This window comes from Sapajus apella, unplaced genomic scaffold (genome assembly GCF_009761245.1).
Source record: "Sapajus apella isolate SASKATOON/1434 unplaced genomic scaffold, GSC_monkey_1.0 scaffold29, whole genome shotgun sequence".
Taxonomy (NCBI): Eukaryota; Metazoa; Chordata; class Mammalia; order Primates; family Cebidae; genus Sapajus; species Sapajus apella.
The window spans coordinates 17,605,501-17,630,772 of NW_022436969.1; the positions used below are offsets into that span (position 1 = coordinate 17,605,501).

The 25,272-nt window shown below is 40.4% G+C and overlaps 1 protein-coding gene across 5 annotated transcripts in view; it reads left to right on the forward strand.

Annotated features, from left to right (window-relative positions):
- The window catches only part of ARHGAP28 (Rho GTPase activating protein 28), a 183,281-nt gene that overhangs the window by 105,699 nt on the left and 52,310 nt on the right, over positions 1-25,272 (forward strand). For 3 of the 5 annotated variants that reach the window (XM_032293338.1, XM_032293343.1, XM_032293342.1), the window contains exons 3-5: positions 1,911-2,128; positions 15,769-15,861; positions 24,624-24,713. In XM_032293338.1, coding sequence (XP_032149229.1) covers positions 1,911-2,128; positions 15,769-15,861; positions 24,624-24,713 — 401 coding nt within the window. The remainder of the gene's footprint in view (positions 1-1,910; positions 2,129-15,768; positions 15,862-24,623; positions 24,714-25,272) is intronic. The other 2 variants (XM_032293339.1, XM_032293341.1) reach the window with 2 other exon arrangements.

Consider the following 25,272-nt stretch of genomic DNA (forward strand, 5'->3'; position numbering starts at 1 on the left):
ATGTTTAGTAGATGTTCTGTTACAAGACACCGTTATTCTGATTTCCTTATATTTCTATATATTGAGGAATTACAGGTTTTTGAATTTTCTTCTGAGAAAAGAGGTTAATGTTCAGAATAAGGAGAAAGGTAGGAGAATGAACATCAATTAAATATTGACTTTGTTCCGGATTGTTTGCTACCTGTCAAAAATACATCGATTTAAAAAAAAAAATCCTCACAGGCAACCTGATCCCTTGTGGTTACTAGCCTCACTGTTGTATTTTTCTCTAATTTGGTCTTGAGGTCTCTCTCAGGTGAGTGGCTGTAAGCTAACCCTGCTCTGATGGAGCTACAGGGGATTTGGTCACTGGTGTTTGCCTTTCACAGGATACCCCTTTATACTGGTGGGTGGCCTAATACCTTCTCGTTCAACCCAGGACCTCATGTCCCTCTCACAGGAGACTCGTTTGTACTGATGCTAAAGAAGAGCCCTGACTGGAAATAAGCTAGGTTCAGGTGTGTGGGCCAGGTGAGACACAGAGGAGGCAAAACACAAGAAGTAAGAGAAAGGACAGATCCCAGGGAGAAGACGGCAGCTGCTCTCCCAGGACTGGTGGGAAGGGACAGTCGTCTGGGACACTTACAGTCAACAGGCAGGCAGGGAACAGGAAAGAGAGAGTGACTGAGGGACCTGGGGACCACAGCCTCGATTAGGATCCAAGCATTGCCCAAGCAGATTTCTTACCAGGAGTCCTAAGGGCAGGCGGGCATGAGTTCCAGAGAGTCGCACGGTGACTGAGAGGTGGTCACTGCACTGTATCTGCACAGTTCATGTAGGGGGTGTGGGTTGGTGGGATGAGTATGGCAGGTTGTATCCAGCTGCCTCATAGGAAGCCATCACCAAGAGGTGATTTTATAAGGCAGATATCAGGATCCATCATATTGAGGAATTGGGAGGAGGCGGACACCCGGAAACCGCATCAAGAGTGACTAAGCCCCGCCTCTGGTGTGAGAAAGTTAAATCCATGTTCAAAAGGGATACCAAGACAACATAAAATTATTCTTATAATAATCCGTAATCCCAGCCCGTTCTTATAATTCTTTCCCATAATTACTGTAGAAAAAAATACAAATACTCATTTCACCACACTCATTTTGCCAAGAGGACGCTGAGGCCTTGAGGTATCTTAAGACTTAGGAATTGGGCAGCTGGCGAATGTGGCCTTGGCGTTTGAACCTTTACGTGAGTGCTTGAAAAACCGATTTGTATTTCATTAAATCATGTTTTTTTCTATTATAGTTTTAATTTAAATATTCATATTTTATCACTTTCTGAAATTAGTAGGCCAGATATGGCTCATATTTAACTCTCTAGCAGGAAAATTTACCTTACCAAGTCTGCCAATTACCTTACTTTATTGGAAAATACTTTAAAATTTGACTTATTTTAAAAATACAATGCAGACTTTCATTCATTCTTATAGTTTTTTTTTTTTTTTTTTTTTTTTAGATGGAATCTTGCTCTGTCACCAGTCTTGAGGGCAGTGGCATGATCTCAGCTCACTGCAACCTCTGCCTCCCAGGTTCAAGCGATTCTCCTGCCTCACTCTCCCTAGTAGCTAGGACTACAGGCGTGTACCACTATGCCCAGCTAATTTTTGTATTTTTAGTAGAGCCAGGGTTTCACCATGTTGGACAGGATGGTCTCAATCTCTTGACCTCATGATCTGCCCGCCTCGGCCTCCCAAAGTGCTGGGATTACGGGCGAGAGCCACCACACCCAGCCCATTCTTATAATTCTTTCCCATAATTGCTGTAGAAAAAAATACAAATATTATATTATTTACTGATACTTCTTGTCTGATATTCACATGGCATCCAATCATCCAGAAAAAGTTCTAACCTTCTCTTGGTAATGTTCTTTTACAGAAGGAGAACTTGAAGCAGAATGGCTGCAAGATGTGGGTTTATCAACTCTGATCTCAGGTGATGAAGAAGAAGATGGTAAAGCCTTACTCTCTACATTGACTCGAACCCAAGCAGCTGCCGTGAAAAAAAGATATAATACCTATACCCAAACCATGAGGAAAAAGAATAAGCAGTCTGTCAGGGATGTCAGAGACATTTTTGGAGTCAGTGAATCTCCTGTAAGTAATTGTTCAAACATGGCTCAAAAGGTGCTTGGTTTGACTGGGAATGGGGGTAGGGTGGGTCTGGGGTAGAAAAAATATCAGAAATGTTGGTTGAGTGGTTCCTTTATAACTTTTTGAGAAAACTAAAGCAGACAATACAGTGCAAATTTTTACAAGTTTGAACTTAAGTGATCATTTCTTGTCTCCTGTAACTGCAATCTCCCTCAATAGTAAATTTATTACCTTCTTTGTTGAAATCAGAAAGTGACTTCTTCAGCAGTGGAGCTAGTCTTTGTGGGTAGGATCCATAGACCCTTGACTTAAATTTAAGCACTGAATAGAAACTCTGTGGTTGGGCAAAGGAGTCCCAGGGAAGTGGCCTTCAATGTTGTAAGCATGACTAGGTGGTTTGGTTTCAATAGGCGTTGGCAATGAGAGATTCGGTAGGGTGCCCTTTATGTTCCGATAAATTTAAATGGTCAAAAAATAAAAGATACTAGCGTTAATTAAGTGGGTGAGAAAATGATTCAGAAAACCATAAGGGAAGCACCACATGTTTTATGAGAAATGGCTGATTGAAGTTCTAGCTCACCCTTAGCAATTTTATGTCCACAATTTTACATCTAAGGCTGTTACTCATGTTCTCCTATGTATACATGTGTTTTACAGATAGCTCTGTCTTATAGCTTACTTGTTCATTGATTCACTGCACAATCGCAATGTTATATTGCAATAATTGCATGACAGATGTGACAAATGCTTATTGAATACATTATCTATGCAAGATTCTAGGTTAGCTTCTATGCAGATGGGATTCTTGAAACATTAGGGATAATTAGTATACAGAAAAAAGGAAATTTGATATTCAGCTGCAGTTAGAGACAAGTTGCCTGGGCAAGTTAATCACTCTGATTTAGGTTTCTTCTCCAATTAATTATAGTATCAATAATGGCATACATTAAAACTTCAGGGGTATTGAGTAGAAATCATGGTTTAAGACAGTCTCCAATGTGAATTACTTAAGGTTGCCTGTAAGTCATATCTTCTATTAAAGTAATCACGTTGGATAGTTGCCAAGACAGCTCATAGAGGCCCAGTTAAGCTTTGTATTTGTGCTAACAGTGTCCTAGAATAACACTATCCTTTAGAACTTTCTGTAGTGATGGAAATGGTCCACTTCTGTCCTGTATGGTAGCTCTAGTTACGTATGACTGCCAACACTTTAAATGTGGCTAGTGTGAGTAAGAAATTGAAATTTTAATTTTTCTTAATCTTAATTGATTTAAATATGAACAGTCACATGTAGCTTGTAGCTTACGTATTGAATAACATAGTTCTAGAATCTTCTGCCATATATAATGATATAACTTATGGTAAGTGCATTTTGAGTTCTGAGCTATTTGGATTTTCAACCTAGTGTAAGCCTGTGTCATTCTGGATGGTGGGATTTTCTACAGCTGTAATTGAGTAAAGGTGAATTCCACAATGTGAGGCAAGGACATTAGCTATAGATGTCCTGGCCAAGATGCCTACTGTAGTAAAGGTTTGCCTTGCTGGCTTTAATTCCTTGGGCTTGACATTTTGGTATTTTTTATCTGACTATACATATCAGATGTCCATCTTCATCACCCAGCAGCATCTTGGTTTATGATCAGAAACTGTGATCCTTAATGTCTAGTGGCACTTAGAGTCCTTTATGCTATGATACTGCAGCAGTACCAGGAGACTTTTTTTTTTTTTTTGAACAACAGAGATGGGGTGTCGCCATGTTAGCCAGGCTGGTCTTGAACTCCTGACCTCAGGTGATCCACCCATCTCGGCCTCCCAAAGTGCTGGGATTACAGGCTTGAGCCACCGCACCCAGGGTTTTTTAAATTTTTTAAATTTAATTTAATTTGATTGTTTTTAGAGATGGGGTTTCACCACTTTGGCCAGCTGGTCTTGAACTCCTGACCTCAGATGATCCACCCACCTCAGCCTCCCAAAATGCTGGGATTACAGGCGAGCCACCATGCCCAGCCTCCAAGGGATGATTTTATGGGAAATTGGGATAGACTCCATAACAACAACCTAATAAATGAAGGACAAGTAACCTGTCTTGCAGGATTTGAAAAGTTATTATAGTTCTTAACAATCTTTTTTTTCAAGGACTTTGTACTTGAGAAGCAGTATTCGAATGCTTGTTTTAGTTAGATTCACATTAACCAACATAATTTTTTTAGATTAAGAGTTAATGTAAGTTTCTAAGTCAGTCTCACCCATCACTTGTGTTCTATTTGGTGTTTGAAGAAAGGAAAGAGGAAAGCAATTATGAATTGTACTATTTGTACTAAATCTTCGGGATTTATTGGCAAATTTGTTTCACGTGGTGTATTAGAGAAAGGAAAACTTTGTTTCCTAGGCTGAAGGTCTAATTGATTAATACATTTGATTTATGGTGGCTTTTCATGTTCATTTGACTTATGATGTTACATTTGGCTTATGACCCTTCATGTTCATTTGAAATTCATCTTTCAAATGAATTTTCTTTCAAAATAAATGAAGAGCAGCTCTCCTTCTTTCCTCTTTTGAGCATTCAGGTATGGCAAGCTCAGATGTTCTGCTGGGTTCCAGCTGGAGCAGGGGGATGCCCTTTGGTTCTGGTGGTTTCTTTCTTCCTTTCTGGTATCCACCAAAGTAGATCCCAAAGATATACAGTACCTAGTTGATTCCAGCTGATGGGAGACTAGAAGAATTGCAAATGGGTGATTTGCTATTACTGTAAATAAAAAAAGGGCCTGAGCCTGGGAATTCTTCTTCAAAAAACAAATTCCCTGGGCCATTTTTCAGTTGTCTCCAGGATCATCTTGAGAGGGTCTTAAAATCTTTGCATCCATGCTATCTTTCTCACTTCTATTTCCAGATACTCCAGACTTTGAATTTTGCTTTTCCCTAGGAAACTATGAAATTAAAAAGGCTTTCTAGGCTTTTCCCGAATCCTCCATTTACTCAAATATCTAGAGTATGCATAACTATTCTCTTCAGATTTCCGTAACTATTCTCTTCAATTTCCTAAGACTAGAGAATGCATAACTATTCTCTTCGGATTTCCGTAACTATTCTCTTCAGATTTCCTAAGACTTTGGACTTCTAGTAATGTAAAAACAGCAAGATAAAGGGTATTTTTTGTGCTTTCTTCTTCTTTCTTTAGACCCCAAATGGAAAGATAAAGTGCTCACTTCCTCAAAATAAAATATATCTTTTTTTTCACTGAGACAGACAAATGGTCTCAGTGAATAATAAACTGGTGTTTAACTCCTGGAAAGACCAAAAAAGGGCCTATGAGGGTTGCATTTGTGGTGGGGAGTGAGGAATGACCCAGAGCTCTTCCTTCTGTCTGCCTTCCTCTTTCTCTCCTGCCAGTCCTGCTGCGGAAGCCTCAGTTCTAGAGAGAATTGAGAATGGGGGCTAAGGAAGCGGGTGGGCACAGGAGAAAAAGACCATATATTCTAGGGAGTCAAAAGGTCTTGTGCTATCTTGGGAAATAGAGCAGTCAATGAAATGAAATCAGTATAAGCTTGGCATTGTATGAGCTATTTAAAAAATTCAGATTGTTCCTTGTCAGGGCTATAAAAAGCTGTATAAACCTAGCCTTTTAAAAAATATTCATAATATATATGGCCTAAGAAATATCGTCACAGATATTTTTTTCTAAAAAATTCAGCACCTGTTTCTGCAAGAAATTTGGAAGCTTCAAGAAAAGGTACCTGAAGTTTTTCAGTTTTCTATTTGAATGTGACAACATAAACACCAATTCCCCTGTTCCTTCCTCTCCTGTTGTGTCTCTGGGGTCCTTTCTCTCTCTCTCTCTCTCCCTCTCCCTCCTGCCCTCCCTCCCTCCTCCCACCACTTTCCCCTCCACCCTGTCTCTCCTCTTCCCTCCCCTCCCCCCGCTGCCTGTCTCCCTCCCTATCCCTTACTCTTTCTTTGGCATCATTTACCTACATTAATTGAATAATTAACTAAGATTTTCCATTTTACTTTCTTAGTGAAGTCTTATAATCAGTTTCATAAGGAGATTTTGCATTAATCTTAAATGTATAAATTTGACCCAGTATGCTTATCTAGTAAGGATATAAGTAAGATAGATAAGTATAAGATAAATACTTATGTCTTTATATTGTACAGAATACTTAAAAAGATATAAATATTTATCTTATACTTATCTATAAATTCAATAATTTAGAAAATAAATATATAGGTTATACTGGTTCTTCTCTACATTTTTTTTTTTTTTTTGCACATGGAATTCCATGCTCAAAGTCACTTGACTTCAGAGTTTGGAAGATATGTGTCCATTATCTTTTCTCATATTCTGTTCCTATGGGGAAGTACAATGTCTGCGTCAATCCCATTCCTTTACATAACAGATGGGGAAGCTTTTGAAATTTATTTTTATTGCTGGAAACTTGAAATTTCACCAGTTTTATCTTTTTAAAAAATTCATACTGGTCAGTACTAAGTGAGCTCTTACAATCTGAGAACTAGCTCATTCTTCAGGTTCTACATATTTTCATCTAGCATTTAAAACAAGTGTTTGTTCATTTTATTTTCTCAATTATCTCCTTCTGAAACTCCAGTTAGATGATTGTGGCACTGTGTGGATTGAACCTCTGTGTCTGTTAAATGTTCTTATTTTTTCCAAGCTTATTTTGGCCATGGTGGTTTTAACACTTACGCCTTTCATTGTTCTTTTTTAAAATTTGACCAGGCATGGTGGCTGGCACCTCTAATTCCAGCACTTTGGGAGGCCAAGGCAAGAGGATGCCTTGAGCCCAGAAGTTTGAGACCAGCCTGACCAAGACCATGTCTCTACAAAAAAAAAAAATTCTTTTTAATTAGCCGGTTGTGATGGCACACACCTGCTGTCCCATGCCTGTTGTTTCAGCTACTCAGCAGACTGAGGTGGGAGAATCACTTGAGCCTGGGGGTCAAGGCTGCAGTGAGCCAAGATTGGGCCACTTGACTCCAGCCTGGAAGACAGAGTGATAGATCCTGTCTCAAAAAAAAAAAAAAAATTTAATGGACATATTGCTAATTTACTGAAGCCCCTCCCCTTGCCCTGAGTTCTCTTTCATTATAGCATCTGTTCTTGTTTCTTGACTGCAGTAGCCTCTCAGCACTCTGCACGTAATAATAGAATTAAACCTTAAATTTCAAAATGCTCTTCCTTTCCTTGAATTTTCTGCTTCCTTCAGAGTCATGCGTTTATTTTAACCATCTTTGTTTTTCTCTTCCATTGTTGTTGCTCAGTTGACTTTGATCCTTGGGTGTTGATTTGTATTTACTAAGAAAGGACTAGATTGATTGATTGATTAGTATAGGTAATGGGAGTTGTATGGTCCTCTTTTCTCCCAGAATTCTCCTGTGAATAGGAGTCTGGGCCTTTGTGAATGGTGCAGTGTGTTGATTGTCATCCTTCATTTAAGACACATACATATGGGATTGGATTATTACACCTTGTATGTCTGAATCAAAATATCCTATATACCCCATAAGTGCATATACCTACTATGTACCCCCAAAAATTAGAAATTAAAAAATAACAATACATAACACTTGACATGTGCTCATTTTACATTTGTATGAGTCATATTTTTAAGTTTAAAAATTCTATGGTGACAATATAAAAATTAAAAATATGTAAAATATTTTTTAAAAGACACATACATAATGGCATCAGTGCCAAAGTCATGAGAGTCCTGAAGAACTGTAATTTATTTCCTTTTCAGGAAACTGAACTTCTCTTTTTATACTCCTGTCCATATTCTTTTAGAAGGCTCCAAGCGAAATGCAGTTCAGCCTTATGTCTACAACCACCACACCCTCACTGGGACAGCCACTACTGCCACTGAGGCAGGTGTCACTTGTCACTGAGAGTTAGCTACTGCCTGCTCTTCAGTGTCTGGGAGGGAAGGGTCTGCCTGGCCTCTTTGTTCAGAAAACTAATTTGCCGTTACTTTGGTCCTTCTGAATTGGGGATGCCTCCCTGATCTTTTTATTTTGGTTCGGGAAATGAGCTTTTTCAGAATCAGCCTTTACCTTCTACACATTTTTCTCTTGTGCCTTTTTACAGGCCGAGGTTTTTCCTCTACTCCTATCAAACCATTCCTGCCTGATTTTTATCTGCCAGGAACTTCCAACAATTTCTGTTCTGATAATGGAAATGTTCAGTAGTTTTTAGAACTACAGGTTTAAAAAGACTATCTTTTGACACTTGGAATAATTTGCAGGGACAGGAGAAAGTAGCTTGTGCGTTTTGCTATCTTGATTGAATTTTCTTCCGCTGATTTTTCAGTAGTATTTATTCCTTTCAAAAAATAAATGTGTTTTTTTTTTTTACTATGAAAGTAATAGATAATTGTTATTGGAAACTTAGAAAATATGAACAGGCAAGGTGAAGAATTACAACTTCTGTGAGTTCAAAGAAATTTCATTATTTCACTAAATATCTATCAAATTTAGTTTTTCAATGGAGTTTCTATAATAAAGGAATAGACATTTAACCCTTGTTTTAGTAAAGCCATTGTATAGTAAATCAAAATGTTAAATTAGTCTCCAGATACATCGTACATTGTTTACAGTCCTGTTCATCATGGGCAGAATTCCAATACCTAAATACATTTTCCAACATTCAGAAGATCTGAATTAAATATTCCTTTCAGTAACACATTTAATTGGGCAAAATAGTCAATCTAATTTATCTCCAACTTTATAATTGATAAACAACTAGCTAAAAGTGGAATTGATTTACAATTGACGATGTAAATATACAGTGTGCTATAAAAATGATTATATAACTTATATATATACTTTTGGCTTCATGTAACAGAAGATGCAAGAAATCATGTGTTATACAAATATGAGTTTGTTTTTCTCTCTGAAGAAAACAGCGTAGGTGGTGTTTTTCCCTACCATGAATCCAGTTTCTTTTTGACTTTCTTTTTTGTCTTTCATAAAAACAATCAGGAAACTTAAGCAAGACAGCAGACTGGATTTGGGGTATATAGTTGATGGAGTCTTCCACAGAGAATAGTGTCTATTAATTTGCCTGGCATTTAGTGGGCACTCAGTATGGGTTGATAAATTGCTAAATGCAGTAACTGTTGCATAGGTAATCATAGCTATGGTTATCTCCACAAATTTGTATGAAGCTACACATATTATACATAACAAGTGATTTATTACACAATTAAATTTGGGAAACTATAAATAAAATAAAATGCACTTTAATTTTTCTCAATAGAGGATTTTTTGTATCCCAACTCCTCTTTTGGCTGTGACCCTGGGTAATGAAGAGGTATTATCAATTCCGTGTAGAAATAGCCAACTGGTAAGATAAAGCAAGGGAAACTGAGTATAAGGAGGTTAGAAAAAATAATTATTTCAAGACAGTTAGAAAAACTCATGGAAAAAATGCCCACTTACATTGAAACCATGAAGAAAGAAAGGAGACTCTTGAAAATAAACTCAGGAATAAATAATTAAATAGCTAAATTCACAAGTAACTATATGCCGTACCTATAATAACGAAAATACCAACACCCACAGCAATAGCTGCAGCCAGAAGTCAAAATGTGGGGGAAGTTGTCAGATCAACTTGTGCTGTCTTGGATGAGCTCATAATGGAAAATCTTGATCTACCTCCATGTATCCTCTAGTATTAATTTAATTCCGACCATAAGAAATATTTTGACATTTCACTTACTTTCTTTTCAAGGCAGAGTCTTGCTGCAGTGCAGTTGCACAGTGATAGCTCAGTATAACCTGGAACTCGCTGGCTCAAGCAATCCTCCCACCTCTGCCACCCTAGTAGCTGGGACCGCAGCTGCACATCGTCATGCCCAGCTAATTTTTAAATTTTTTATAGAGATGAGATCTCATTATGTTGCCCAGGCTGGTCTCAGACTCCTGGCCTCTTCCCTACCAAAGTGCTGGGATTACAGACATGAGCCACTGTGCCCAGGTCAGTTATTTTATACAAGTAAATATCTTTTTTTGTTTGAATTAGAATTGCATTTTTTTCTTCAACTTTTAAGTTCTGGGGTACATGTGCAGGATGTGCAGGTTTGTTACATAGGTAAACATGTGCCATGGTAGTTTGCTGCACAGATCAACTGATCATATGGGTATTAAACTCCAAATCCATTAGCTATTCTTACTGAGGCTCTTCCTCCTCCGACCTTGGACAGGCCCCAGTGTGTGCTGTTCCCCATGTGCATCCACAATGTGTTCTCATCATTCAGCTCCCACTTATAAGTGAGAATTTTCAGTGTTTGGTTTTCTGTTCCTGTGTTAGTTTGCTGAGGATAATGGCTTCCAGCTTCATCCATGTTCCCACAAAGGGCATGATCTCATTCCTTTTTATGTCTGCATATTATTCCATGGTATATATGTACCACTCTAAATATAAATATCTTATGGGAAGCAGCACTATATCATCTTAAATGTGTAGCAGTAAGTGGAAAAAATACACTTTCTAGCACAGGCAGTGAACACATTTCATCAGAGCCCATCTTGTCCATTTTAGTAAAAAGTTTCGAAGAATTCTAATCTGAGTTCGTGACTGCCAATGAATCTGTCTCAGTAGAAGGCTTTATTTCTACGAGATGAACCCCATGCATGATCTATACCATGTGTCATGAAGCTTGGGTTCCCTTTTTGAAATGGTGCACCATGCATAGGATTCATAGCAGGACAGGGCTTTGCTGACATCTGCCTCAACCCGATTCATGGTGGCAGACCATTTACAGTGAAAGACTTTCCTCTGTTATACTTCAGTATGTTTCCTTCTCTTTAGTTTTAGGGTTTTTTTTTTTCTTCCTGTTAGAGGAAGAAGGATTCTTCGCTGTTCCAAGAATAATTTCTTTTCCCACCCTTGACCTAATGAAGGCGATGATGATGATGATGGTGGTGGTGATGGTGATGTATAGTCTCTGTGCAGTTTATTTTTCTCTTACATAGATTTCATGTGGGGCACTCTATCTGGAAGCAATTTCTTGGTCTCTCCTAAGATTCTGCTGAGTGGTTTGGATGTGGCCAGTTTGTGTTCTGGCCGCTCTTCTGCTGCCTGAGGGTGGACTGAGGTCTGGACGTGGAGTGCAGTCAGCGGGTGCTGTGAGCAATCCTGTTTTGCAGACTTTTGTATCTTTTTTTTTCCTAATTTAATCTCTTTTCTACTTTTATTATATTTTTCTGAAGTGTGCTAATGCCTTCCAGCCATCCCTTTCTTCCCACCAGGATGTTTAGCCCCCCGTTCTGTCCTCTCTGCTGTCCCCATTCCCCTTGCAGCTGCCACTGTCTCACCCCTCAGCCAGACGGGGGCAAGTCAGAGCAGTCAATGAATCCTTTCCAAAAATGGGTTTCTGTGAGCCTTGTCCCCCCCCGCCGCCCCCGGCTCTACCTTCTGTTTTGGTTGTCTTCTCTGTACCCCGTTGGTAAGGGAAAGATCTCCATCCTTGGCTTATGAGAGTGGCTGAACATACAGCACCCAACACTGGACAGGTAAAATTGACAGCATTTATTAGTCACATGTCCTCACAGCCCGGAGAGGAAGACACTGCATGCCACACAGGGCCACATGTAGGCTACTCTTGGGAACAGGGTAAGCAAGCAGGGTCTGCAGGCTTCGTAGTATTAAGAGGGTGGGCTGTCCCCCGACTCCCACAGGAGTAGGTGATTGGCTTTTTGAATAATTCCATGGGCTGGCAGGGAACTGAAATACTACTCAGAGATACACAAGAACTGTCTTCTGGATAAGGAGGGTTGTTTGGCCTCTGCAGGAGCATGGCGGGGAGAACTTACTATTAGCCATCTGATTTCACCAGATTTCCATGCAGTTTATCATATTGAGCCCTAATTTCCGTCTCATACCACACAAACACCCCCACCCCTAACTAGGAATTCTCATTATTCTGGGCTTATTTTATTTATTTTCTCTTTTATGTTTTTTATCCTTATGTTCCATCGTTTACCTTCTTCCAAACTAGAGGAAAAATATGGTGAGTTTTCACAGACCTTGTTCTCTCTCAGTATATTATAGAGGGACTTCTATTTTAGAAAGGTTTGTTGCGTTCTCCATGAGTAGATTTTTAAATTGGACTACAGACATTGCATCAGGCAAGCAGAGGCCAATAAGGTTTGAAAAATATATTTCATACCTTTTGGAAATCTAACCATGTGAAGCAGAAGATAACAACGTAGATACTGTTGAAAGGATGAGTGTGTGTGTGTGTGTGTGTGTGTGTGTGTGTTACACAAGTGCTAGTCTTCAAACACCTATATATGGAATTGTAAAATATATTAGTTAAATATCAAAATATATATATTCTGGTTTGTTCCTGGGTGAGGGGTTCCCAAGACCATGTGCAGGGTCAGTGATTAGAAGGACTCACAGGATGCAGCAAACAGTCCTGCCCATGGCTGGGATTGTTACTGCAAAGGAGTACAGACCAAAATCTCCAAAGGGAAAGGTGCATGAAGCGAAGTCCAGGGAATCTATGCAAGCTTCCAAGAGCCCTCTCTTAGGGGAGTGACATAGGACAAGATTAATTCCTCCCCCAACAAACTGTTGCCTGCCAGGAAAGTTCATTTACACCAACGAGCCCCAGGTTTTTACTGGAAGTTGATCACATAGGCACCCTCTACCTAGTACGCAGCAGAATTCCAGACTCACAGAAGGAAAGCAGGTGTTCAGTATAAGCCATATTGTTTGCATGAACAGTTTAGGATCCATGAGCCAGTCCTAACATTTAGGAAACAGTGGGAATCTCGTGAAACACAGGTTCTCAATTGCCAGCCAAGGGGCCTGCCTTGCAAAACAGGCCTTTCTAGTGTGTCAGGCCTTCTATGGTGACTCTTTTCTCGAGAGCTCTCAATATAATATATTTCTAGGTGTATGGGGAGTAAAACTTCTTTCATTTCCCTTTATCCTCTCTTCTTCCCTTAAAAAGTGATAGTCAGGGTCAGGTTTATAGGGTAATCACAATGAAGCAATAGTAGGTATCCAGTGAACACTCACTAAGTGCCTACCACTCTAGACAACAGCAGTAAAATAAGGAGACATGGTCCCTGCACACAGGATTTTTATTTTAGCCTAAAAATGAATGTAGAATGGGAACAAAAGCAGTGGCGATGGTTAGAAGATGAGACACGGTAATTCACAGTTACCAGGTAGGATAACAGTTGGCCTTTGGATGGAATGTTTATGAAATGATTTTACATCGGCCAAAGGGGAACATGAACCCACCCTGCGTTTGTCTCTCCTTGGCTGCCACCCTCCCCAACCCAACCAAGCTATGCCAACCCCACTGACTATCACTTTGGGGTAAGTGAAACAGTTCTGTCTTGAGCTCCATGTGAAAGAATGGATAATCAAAGTGTCAAAAGGATCTCAGGCATCCTTGGGATGTGCAGACAGAAGCAGAATTACAGCGGCCTCCTCTGTCCCTCTCCTTCCCAGTCTCCCCACGGCCAAAACAGTCTCTCACTTGGCTTTCTCTATGCCTTTCGTTTCAAATCATTGAAGGTCTTATCACCTTTGAAAGGTTAATCAGAGCCAGATACGATGGCTTACACCTGTAATCCTAGCATTTAGGGAGGCCAAGGCAGGAAGATCCCTTGATCCCAGGAGTTTGAGACCAGCCTGGACAACAAAGCCAGACCCTGTCTCTACAAAAATAAAATTAGATTAAAAATTTGCCAGATGCAATGGCATGTTCCTATAGTCCCAGCTATTCAGAAGGATCCCTTGAGCTCAGATGTTCCAGGTTGCAGTGAGCTATGATCTCACTACCACATTCCAGACTGGATGACAGAGCAAGACCCTGTCTCCAAAAAATAAAAAAAAAAAAAGAAAGAAAGAAAAGTTAACCAGGGTAAGCATGGTGCCAAACACATGAAGAAACTTCTCACTGAGATGGAAGAGAGGTTGAAGTTATTCTAGCCATACCCGTGAGCTGCTGGGCAGTTTATGGAATGAGGTGGCAGGCATTGTCCCCGTCCTGCAGGAGGATGATGAAGGAGAGCGTAATGAAAGGACTACGTAGAACAGTAAAAATAGCAACTTACATAATCACATCTATTACAGAATGTTACATCTTCTAGCAGATTGTGCCTTTTACTCTTTGAGCAAATCTGGCAAGAAATGCCTCTGGATACTAAATTTTTATAATCCAAAAAACTTAAATCCTAAATTGGTGAGTATCAAGATGCTAGGCCCTAAATCGGTTTCCTGCCGTAATGTATCGCTATTGGCCCATCTGCTTTTTCATACTGTGTTATTGTTGAGAAGTCTGATGCCTCTCTAAAACTTATTCCTTTATTTATATCCTGCTTTCATTTTTATATTTCTGGAAACTTTGTAGGTGTATTTTTATTGTTGGAGAACTGAATATCACTGGGATCTGAAATTTTTTTTTTCGTCATCAGCACTCAGGTTTTTGTTTCTCATAACTCTTCCTTTCCTTTGAATTCTAAACACTCTCCTCCCAGTATTTCTGTAATTATTTCTTTCTCTTCTTCCTTTCACTGCTTGAATTAAACTCACATACATTAAATTGTCACTTATTTTCCATATCTTTTTTCTGTTTAGTCTGTATGCTGGTATTTTTTGTCTGCATTATTCTTGTAGAGACTTAATTTTCATTTTTGCCATGAGTAATTGTAACTTGGCCCCTGCTGAATTTATAATTCAACAAATATACTGTTAATTTATAAGAATGTCTCTTTTTTCACTGATTTCCTCTTTATTGTTATACTTAGCTTCTGACTTATTGTTGCAACTTCTCTCAAATCTCTCTAAAATTATTAAATAATTATACATGTTCTTCTCTTTCCTCAATTATTTACTTTTTGTAGAATATTTATCACTGTATTTCTTTTTTCTGTTGGTTTTCTCTTGATATTCGTTTACAAACCATTGCCAAATACAATCACAAAGTCTGGCTTTAAAATAGCATGGTTTTATTAGTAAGTATCAGACTTAGATAATTAAGAGGTTTACTTTTCTTACAACAAGACGCTTAAGGAGGAAGGCCAAGACTTGTATGGCTACCCTGGTACGGATCTGTCAATTTTTCATCTTTCCATTCCGCTTCCCTTAGTGTAGGGGCCAATCGTTAATACTTACAGGATGTCCGGACATCACAGGCAGCATGTCCTTGCTTCTGAAAGAAGCACTGGTCAGCTGACTTCATCCACTTTCACAAGAAAACTTTAGCTTTCCTGGACACTCCACCAAGTAGAATTACATTTATATCTTACTGGATGTAACCATCACATGATCACATTCAGTCTTTTTAGTTAGACACACAGCATCTTGAAGCAAAATCATGATATTTATAAGTTAGGAAAGAAAAGAAAGTGGGTTTTGGCAGGAAGCTAGCAGAGTCTGCTTCTGAGACCAATTCTGTTACAGTGCATGGCATTTATGAGGATCAATATAATTATGAATGAATTAGTAAGTGCTGCCATCAATGCCCCGTTAGTCACTAATTGTATAAATCTCCAGGCAGCGGTATATATATATAAAAACTCTAGTGTAATGCATATGTGAATGTACAATCACATTTGGAAAGATATGCCTAGATAAATGTGGCTTTCATTTCTTCTATTAGCCACGTGAGACCTGTGACAACCACACTAATCAGTTGGATGGCACCCAGGAAGAAACAGAGCTTCCAAGAGTTATCAAGACAAGTGGTTCCATGGTAAGTTGTAGTTGTGGGGGGATGGTGGTAGCCATGAACAAGCTGTTTCTTCAAGATGGTTGAGCAAAACTTGAAAAAAGTGCAACATAATTAAGACAGTTGGACAACCACAGATTTCAACATACTTATCTACCTTTAAATAATTTTTAAGAAAAATATTCAGCAGTAAATGAGCTCAAGTTGAATAGGTAAGCTCATTAAAAGGTGCTCGATATTGTTAATGAATATGGAAATGCAAAGAAAGCCACAATAAGGTATTTCTAGATACCCTGTAGAAGGCTAAAAGTAAAACGACTGACCATACCAACCAGTGCCAAAGATTCAGAGCAGTTAGAACTTTCACATGTTGTTGTTAGGAGTGTAAACGTTTTATCCACTTGGCAGCATCTTAAACATTAAAGATATACCTGCTCTGAGACCCAGCCACTCTACTCATCAGTAATATATACACACAAACACTTGTAATATGGATACACACAAACACTTATCCACGATGTTTATAGCAGCTTTATTTGTAATAGCCCTAAACGGAAAATATACAGATTTGCAGGTAAACAGATAAAAATAATTGTGGTATACCCACAAAATGGGATATTACTCGGCAATAAAAAGCAATAAGCTGTTTATACACATAACACAGTTCGATCTCAAAATAATTATACTGTGTGAAAGAAGCCAGACTTAAAAATACGTGATTCATACAAAATGATAGAAAATGTAAACTAACCTATAGTGGGGGGAAGATGATCGCTGATTTCCTCTGGGGGACAAGAGGGAGGGTGAGGAGGAGAGGAAACGAGAGATTCAAAAGAGGCATGAGGCCATTTTTGGGGGCTGCTTGTTCTGTTCATTATCTTGACTGTGGTGATGGTTTCATAAGTCTATATAGTTGTCAAAACTCATCAAATTGTATTTTGTGTATACTTTATTTACAGTTAATTACATGTATGCTGTATCTCAATAAACCTGTTTTTAAAAGTCCATTGAATGTTTTATAATCTAATTAATAGCCAACATACTTATTTTTCAGTAAGCTACTTACAATAAACAGCCTATTCATGTATTACATATGAATAACGCTTGACTCTAATCACACATGCCACTGAACCCAAGCGCTTACAAAATGTTTGCAATCCAATCTACAATAATCGGAAACCTACCTTACAAATCAATTCCTATATAAAAAGACATTTTCCTTATGTGCAGTCAACATAAATGAAACAATCTGTCAAGATTATTGTTAGTTTATTGAAAATGTAAAGTAATCCTTCTAATTTATTTCCAGTGTCTTAAATGATAACCAAATAGCTATACTTGCTATTGATTCATAATTTACTGTAAAATACAGTCATGCCATTTGTTAAAAATCATGAGTTATATCTGTTTTCTTCATATAAAAGAAAATTAAAGGAACTTAAATTTAAGCAAGTAGAAGAGTTGTTTTTTTTGAGATGGAGTCTTGCTCTGTCACCCAGGCTGGCGTGCAGTGGCGCCATCTCTGCTCACTGCAACCTCCACCTCCTGGGTTCAGGGGTTTCCCCTGCCTCAGCCTCTGGAGTAGCTGGGAATACAGGCACACGCCACCATGCCTGGCTAGTTTTTTGTATTTTAGTAGAGACGGGGTTTCACCATGTTGGCCAGGATGGCCTCGATCTCCTGACCTCGGGTTTTTTTTTTAAACACAAAACTAAGAAATTAATAGGGAGTTAACCAAGGTTGGTACAACTGCAAAACAATGTAGTAGTAACCTTAGCATGGACTAACAACTTTTTCCTTTCTTGTTGCTGCCTTAGCATGTGCACTTAATCCTCACACTTACAGGATGCTTAGGAGGCTCTGATACCTTGTTGATACCCATTAGTGTCACCAAACCAAACTGGGTCAGTGTGCCCATGCAAAATGAAAAGCCAAACACTGAAGCACCAAGTTTTGCAGTGGAAAGGTTTATTTCCATTTGAATGGCAAGGAGACAGGAGGAAATGCTCAAATCTGTCTCCCTGAGCTGGGAGTTGAAGCAAGTTTTGTAGTCAGAGGGTAATGAGGCGTGATCTGATTGGATCTTGCAATAGGTGATGCCAGAGGCCTGCTCTGACTGGATCCTGCCAGGGGGTGATGTCAAGGCTCAATCTGATTGGATCCTAGATCCTGCCATGTGATGTCTGCTTCTTACCTCAGTCCCTGTTCCTCAGTCTGAGCACTTAGGTTCCACCTATGGTTGCATGCATGGTTCATCAGGTCATGCTCAGGTTGTGTGACCTTCAACCTGAGGCCGAGGGTCCATGGTGTAAACCAAAAATAAAACTCTAAGGTCTCCAACTATCTGAATGGATGCCTTCTTTTGGCCAAGGGTATTCCAGAGTAATCTGAAAATCTACTTCAGGCCATGATGGAAGAGGGAGTTGGGCATGCCTCATTTTACCTGCTAACATTAACAACAACACAGACCTGAAGTCTAATAAACATTTACATTCTATTCTCTTAAAGCCTGCTACTCAGAGGCTTCATCTGCTTGACAGAACCTAGGTCTACACAACCTCATTTTAACTCAGACATTCCTTTCTACTAGTAACTCAACCAATTGCCAATCAAAAAAAAAATTTTGGGGGGGGGGATGGACTTTCACTCTTGTTACCCAGGCTGGAGTGCAATGGCACAATCTCGGCTCACTGCACCCTCCACCTCCCAGGTTCAAGCGATTCTCCTGAATCAGCTTCCCAAGTAGTTGCTATTACAGGCATGTGCCACCATGCCTGGCTAATTTTTTTGTATTTTCAGTAGAGACAGGATTTCCCTCTGCTGGTCAGGCTGGTCTCAGACTACTGACCTCAGGTGATCTGCCAATCTCAGCCTCCCAAAATACCAGAATTATAGGCATGAGCCGCCGCACCCACCCCATTCAGAAAATTTTTAAATCTACCCATGACCTGAAAGCCCCTGCTTCAAGTTGTTCCACATTTCCGGATCGAACCAATGTAAACTTTACATGTATTGATTGATGTGTTATGTCTCTCTAAAATGTATAAAAGCAGACTACATCCTAACCACCTTGGGCACATGTTGCCAGGTCCCCCTGAGGCTGTATCATGGGCACATCCTTACCCTTGGCAAAATAAGCTTTCTAAACTGACTGAGACCTGTCTCAGATACTTTGGGTTCACAATGACAACTAAGAACTCACCACCTGGTTACAGGAAAGTTGAGCCAGATTGGTCTGGGTGTGGGGGGGGTTACATTAGGAACATGTTACAACTGACTATTTTTAACAGCAAACCTTCACTACAGTAGAATCTCTCTCTCTCTCTCTCTCTCTCTCTCTCTCTCTCTTTTCTAAGAACAGTTTTCTTTCTCCAGTTGCTGCACATTTTCTTCTATTATGCCTTAAATTCTTTTTTTCCCTATTCCCACCTTCCAAGAGCACTTAGATGCCTGGCTTCAGTTGAATTTGCATAGCTCCTAAATTTTGTTTAAGGCAGTGGGGGCTCCTCTGGAGCTGCCGCTGTAAAGACACCAGCTGCAGCAAGGGAGGTGCAGCCAGGGTTGTGCCCTCTGCGGGGCCAGCAGGAGCCAGGAGCAGGCAGGAACCCTGCCCTCTACTGACTTGGGAGGGCTGGAACCCTATGCTCCCAGGCACAGCTGCAGCCGCCCACCCACAGCTCAGCACCCAGGCATCCCTGCACGCTCAGGGGCCTGAGAAACCCCTCCTCCCACAGGCTTGGAAGTGCCTGCCCACGCTTCCTGGCCCCTCTTCACTGCTGGTGCCTGCTCAGTGTGGAGCAAAGTTGTGGCCCAGCCCGGGCACTGTTGAAACTCCACCAGGTGTTCACATGCTCAGGGCAGTGCTTACACTCCAGCGCCCCTGCCGCCTTGGCCCCCTCTGAACTTTAGGCACCCACAAGCATGGGAGGGAGGCCAAGGCGGGTGCTGAGGGCAGCTCGGCACAGGCCTGCAGGTGTCCCTCAGCAGCAACAGCCTGGGCACTGTGGATGGCATGCTGCTGGTTAGAGGCAGACAGGTGATTGAGCAGAAAGGTGCAGGTACCCAGTAAAACCCCTCCTTCAAGCCAGGAACAGCCTGAAGCCTGGAGACTGGGCTGCCATTTCTGGGTGAATTCTGCTGGCTGGAATGGGGACTTCATTAAAGACCATTTGGCCAATTGGATGGTGCTTTTTCCAGGCCCACCCACGGCCACCCATGGACAAATCAGCATGTACTTCCTCCCTTCTGGGCCCATAAAAGCCCCTGGACTTAGCCAGACACACAGAAGTCAGGGGCTACCAAATGGAGGAAAGAGCTACCCATTTCATTTCAGGTCTCTTCAGGATGACCTGCCTACAAAAGGAGATACCCACTGCAGGTCTCCTGAGAGCTGTCTGTCAATCAGTGAAGGGCCACTCTGCCTTGCTCACCCTCCAGTTGTCCATGTACCTCATTCTTCCTGGATGTGGGACTAGAACTTGGGATGCACCGAATGGTGGGACTGAAAGAGCTGTAACACAAACAGGGCTGAAACACACTTCCCACTTGCCACATTGTGGGGGATGAGAAGGAGAGAAGAGCTGTGGCCCTTTTGGGGAGCTCAGACCTGGGGGATCTCTGAGCCATGGCTGTGACACCCACTTTTAGGCTCTGCAGTTCCTGGCATCTCCAAGCTTCCAGGCACCACCACATTCGCTGGTGTCCACAGTGGAAGCCCATGGAAGACACCTTTTGTACACCTGGTCCAGCCATAGCCTCACATGGAGCTAGTGCCTGTAACTGGCACCTGGAGCTGCCTGCCCCACTGCAGCTGGCATGCCTGGCTGTGTGCAGTGGCTGGACCCTGTGCTTGCTCACACACCCCTTGCCGTTCCACACTTGCCTTACCCTTGGCAGGGGTGGGACCTGGGCCAGTAGCATGAGCGGAATGCAGCCTGCTGGGCCAAGTGGGTGGAATGAACCCAGTGGGCCCGAGAAAAACTCAGACAAAGGCACCACCAGTCAGACACGTTTCCAGCTAGAAAAGTAACACCCTAAGAATTCTGTGGAATTATCTCGTATTACTTTGTTTGCTCTGTTTTCTAGGTTTCTCCAACTTTATGCTCCAGATTTGAAAATATTTTCTTGGTCATTTTTATATTTTTATTTAGCTTGTCTCACTCTTTTTATAAATTTTGGGAAACATATTCTTATTTCCCAAAGCAATTTTTAAATCTCGAATATGCCCATTATTATAGCAATATAATCTCAATTCAAAGCAGCAATGGCCCTTTTAAGTTTCTCAGAAGGTAAGAATCACATTATTTTTAGGGAATCAAATAATTTTTATGTTTTCTTAAATTGAGGTATAACTTACAAACTATAATTGCTTTCATTTTAGATGTATAACTCAATATTTGGGTTGTGTGTTTGGCTTTGGATTTCTAGAGACAGGGTCTCAGTCTGTTGCCCAGACTGGAGAGCACTAGCGCAATCCTAGCTGACTGCAGCCTTGAACTCCTGGGCTCCAGTGATCCTCCCTCCTCAGCCTCTCAAGTAGCTGGGACTACAGGTGTGCACCACCATGCTTCAATTATTTTTAACAAATGTTATCACCTATGTAATCATAGCTAATCAAAATGTAGAACATCTCCATACCCAGAAGTTTATCCTGGGCCCTTTCAATCAGCAGTCCCTCCTTCTAGAGAAGCAAGACTAGCCGTGATTTCTCACACCTTAGCTTGGTTTCCTGTTTCACAGAAGTCTAATTATAGTATGTTCTTTTATGTCTGGCTTCTTTAATTTATAATAAATTTTGAGATTCATCCATTTGTTGCATGTTTTAGGAATCTAGTCCGTTACTAAATAATATTCCATAGTGTAAATATAGCACTATTGCTATTCACCCAATGATGGACATTTGGATTGTGTACAGTTTGGAGTTATGAATAATGCTGCCCAGAACATTTATAAGTACAAATGTAGAATAAAGGATATGGATTCTCATTTCCCTTAGGTAAAGATGCTACATAATTCAGATTGTCAGCAAACACAGCCACACCTCCCCATCACCCATAGCTCTTAAACTTAGTAAGGAATAATTTAATAGGTAAATCTAAAATAACTAAATTCTATCATTAAAAAAGATCTACGGGCAGAAACAGCAACAAAATATCATTTTCTATTACATATCCTGCGTGGAGGATGTCGTCAACAAAAGCTAGGACTTCATGGGTGAACTCACACAGAAAAAATAACAGACTGCTGTATAAATATTTTTTTCAGTATCAACATAGATATAAACGCTTAGCTTTTTCCAGTTATTTTGGAAATGTAAACATCACGTGTAGAGAACACGTTAGCTTTTGGAATATGTGGCCATCCGTGATGGCGCAGTGAAGTGTCTCCCCTGAGTGTACCATCTGGTCAGGGAACTGCACGCCTCCCGCTGGACAGCAGCCAATGTTTTCAGATTTTAGGTTGTGCCTCCAGTGGAGGGAAAGCTTTCCACCATGGCTCTCAATCCAAGGTGTTTTTTCCTGTCCTCCTCCCCAGCCACTCCCCCAGCCCTGTCTATCAGAATCTATTGCAGCAGAAGGGCGATAGGATACACTCTATGCCTTCACCTAAGGACACATAGTGTGAAAGGTGTTCTGCAAGGCAGAAGCTATCGGCACATTGCAGATAGAAGGAACTACAGCTCTCTGAGCCTCTAAAGTGTTCCGCAGAGGAATAGAGCTGGACATTATTGATTTTCCAATTGATCTGTACAGGAAATTGTTGTATATTTCCTTTGCAGTTGAGTAGATCTATTTTCCAGAAAGGCCAAAATTGTTGCTTGTGTGTTCATGTGAGTAGGGCATGCTTAACTTTAACGTGTGTAAAGGGGATAGGTTAGTTAGTATGCGTGCTCCCCAAATGCAAAACCAAACCAATGAAGGAGATAAAAACTTTATTATTTCCAGGCAAAGCTGATTTCATTTCTTGTTCTCCCCTCCATGTGTTCTATTGTGGCATCTGGAGTTCCTTCTCCCTTAGGCTTCTATATTCAAACTAGAAACTCATCCCCAAGGCAATAAGTTCATTTAATTTAGATTGCATTTTTTGGTGTTTTTTGTGGGGTTATATTTAGGAACTGTCTACTTATTTCTGGCAAAAGAGGTCCACTTGGCTCCCGTTTTTCTAAACATGTCTTAATTATTTGTCTGCAACACTTTCTTACTCTTTGTTCATTCCACATTATTTGTTTTTCTCTTCCCTTCCTAGAAATTTTATTTTATGCTGCTTTTAGGAAGAGATTTTTATCTTACCAAACCTTAGTCCCACTGGCTTTATACCTACAAATTGCTCATTTGGCCTGCTGTGGAATTGTTTGCTGGTTCAAAATCTGGTGCTATTCAAAATCTGGTCCTTTAAAAAATATGTATGCTTTTCTGCCATTTGTAGTTATTTGGGTGGCAAGGGAAGTAGATTGTCAGTTCACCATCTTGACTTAAATTTCCTTTTTGTTTGTTTTTTTTGTTGTTGTTTGTTTGTTTGTTTTTTTGAGACAGACTTTTGCTCTTGTCACCTAGTCTGGAGTGCAATGGCACGATCTCAGCTCACTGCAACCTCCACCTCCTGTGTTCAAGCAATTCTCCTGCCTCAGCTTCCCGAGTAGCTGGGATTATAGGTGCACACCACCATGCCCAACTAAATTTTGTATTTTTAGTAGAGATGGAGTTTTGCCATGTTGGCCAAGTTGGTCTCATATTTCTGATCTCAGGTGATCCTCCCGCCTCAGCCTCCCAAAGTGCTGGGATTACAGGCATTAGCCACTGTGCCTGGCCGACTTAAAGTTCTTGTACTAGTTCTTGTTTTTTATTTGCTTCTTTGAAAAAAAAAAATCTTTGCTCATTTTGTAAAGCAATGTATACTGTCTCTAGAAAATTGAGAAAATACAGTCAAGCAAAATAAAGAATGGCATTTCGTCAAATGCATTAAATTTTGCAATAAGTTTCCTTTGCTAAAGAAAATAATATTCACATCTTAATTTCAGTGGCATCATATTACACTACAGCGAAAAGAGTAGTTTCAGCTTTATGAATAAAAAATAAAAACTTCATACTGTTGCTGGTAAATTCTATTCACTACAGAAAACAGTCATTGGATCTGCTAAAAAAAATTAGGAGATTAGTCCAGTTAAGTTTGTGTTTGGATGCATGTAATCAAAAAGTTAGAGTTGTTTTGCTTTACATGGAGACCCTTCAGATGGAGGGCCCAAGTCTGATAGGGCAGCTGCATGGACACAGCCAGGCTCGCTCTTCTGTCCCTGACTTCTTCCTGGTGCCCATTGTCCTCATTTGTACTAGACACCTGGCAGCTCCACGCTGTCGTCTACGGCCCTGTCATGAGCATGTATCGGCTGAACCTATTCTTTTTCTTAGTAAATATACTTGGTAAAGTTTCATGTACACCTTGTTGGCCACACTTGTCACATGATCCCTCTTACCTTACAAATGAGCCTGGAAATCAGGTTTTTTGATTTACTCTAATTCCCTGGAAGAAAACCAAGACACTGTTAAGGCAAATGGAGTTTGTAGCAGTCACATCAGTCTCTGCCACAGAGGCCCGTGTCCTGAGAGGGCTGGGCACTTCAGTGGCTCATAGTAATGCTGCACCACCAGTTGGATGCAATTGTCCATGCACAGGCAGTCATAATTGCATATATTGCCATACATATCTCAGTATGAACACAGAGCAGAATACACAAGCACATTGGAAAGTGTTTCCCTGAATAAGAATGGTACTTTTATTTCTCCATTTAGCCAGATGATGCTTCTCCCAACAGTACTACCCTGTCTGACGCATCCCAGGATAAAGAAGGGAGTTTTGCAGTTCCCAGGAGTGACTCTGTGGTAAGTCATCACATGTCAGCACAGTTACATGTCAAGGTACAGTTGCAAGTCAAAGCAACTAACATAGGAAGGTAAGAAGAAGCAATTCTTTAAAACGTTAAAAAAAATACTTGAACTAAGATTGCAAGGAAACCACTGCTGGTAGAAGTAGCCGCTGGTGGAACTACTAACTTTATAAAAATTAGGAAGTAAGAGGCTCAAAATAAAAGAGGATTCCATAAATTAATATCACTGCAGCCAGAAATCAAAGGATGTTTTTTATGTGTATCAATTTGGAGGCATTTCTTTACTTTGGTCTTCTCAACTGAGTTCACTCAGACAAATCGTGGCTTAACTGTCATCTTAACCCAGAAGTTCCTTTTACCCACAGGATAAATTCAAAACCTGCATCTTGATATTGAAGGCTCTCTACTGTACCTACATTTCCAGACTGAGTTCTCAGGACTCATTCATGCAAACTCGGTCTTCAGATGAATTTATCACTTGGTCTTAAGTAACAGAACTTGTACTTTTGTTTTGTCAAAAATTTTGGTCATTCCCCCTCCTGTCACCCCCACTG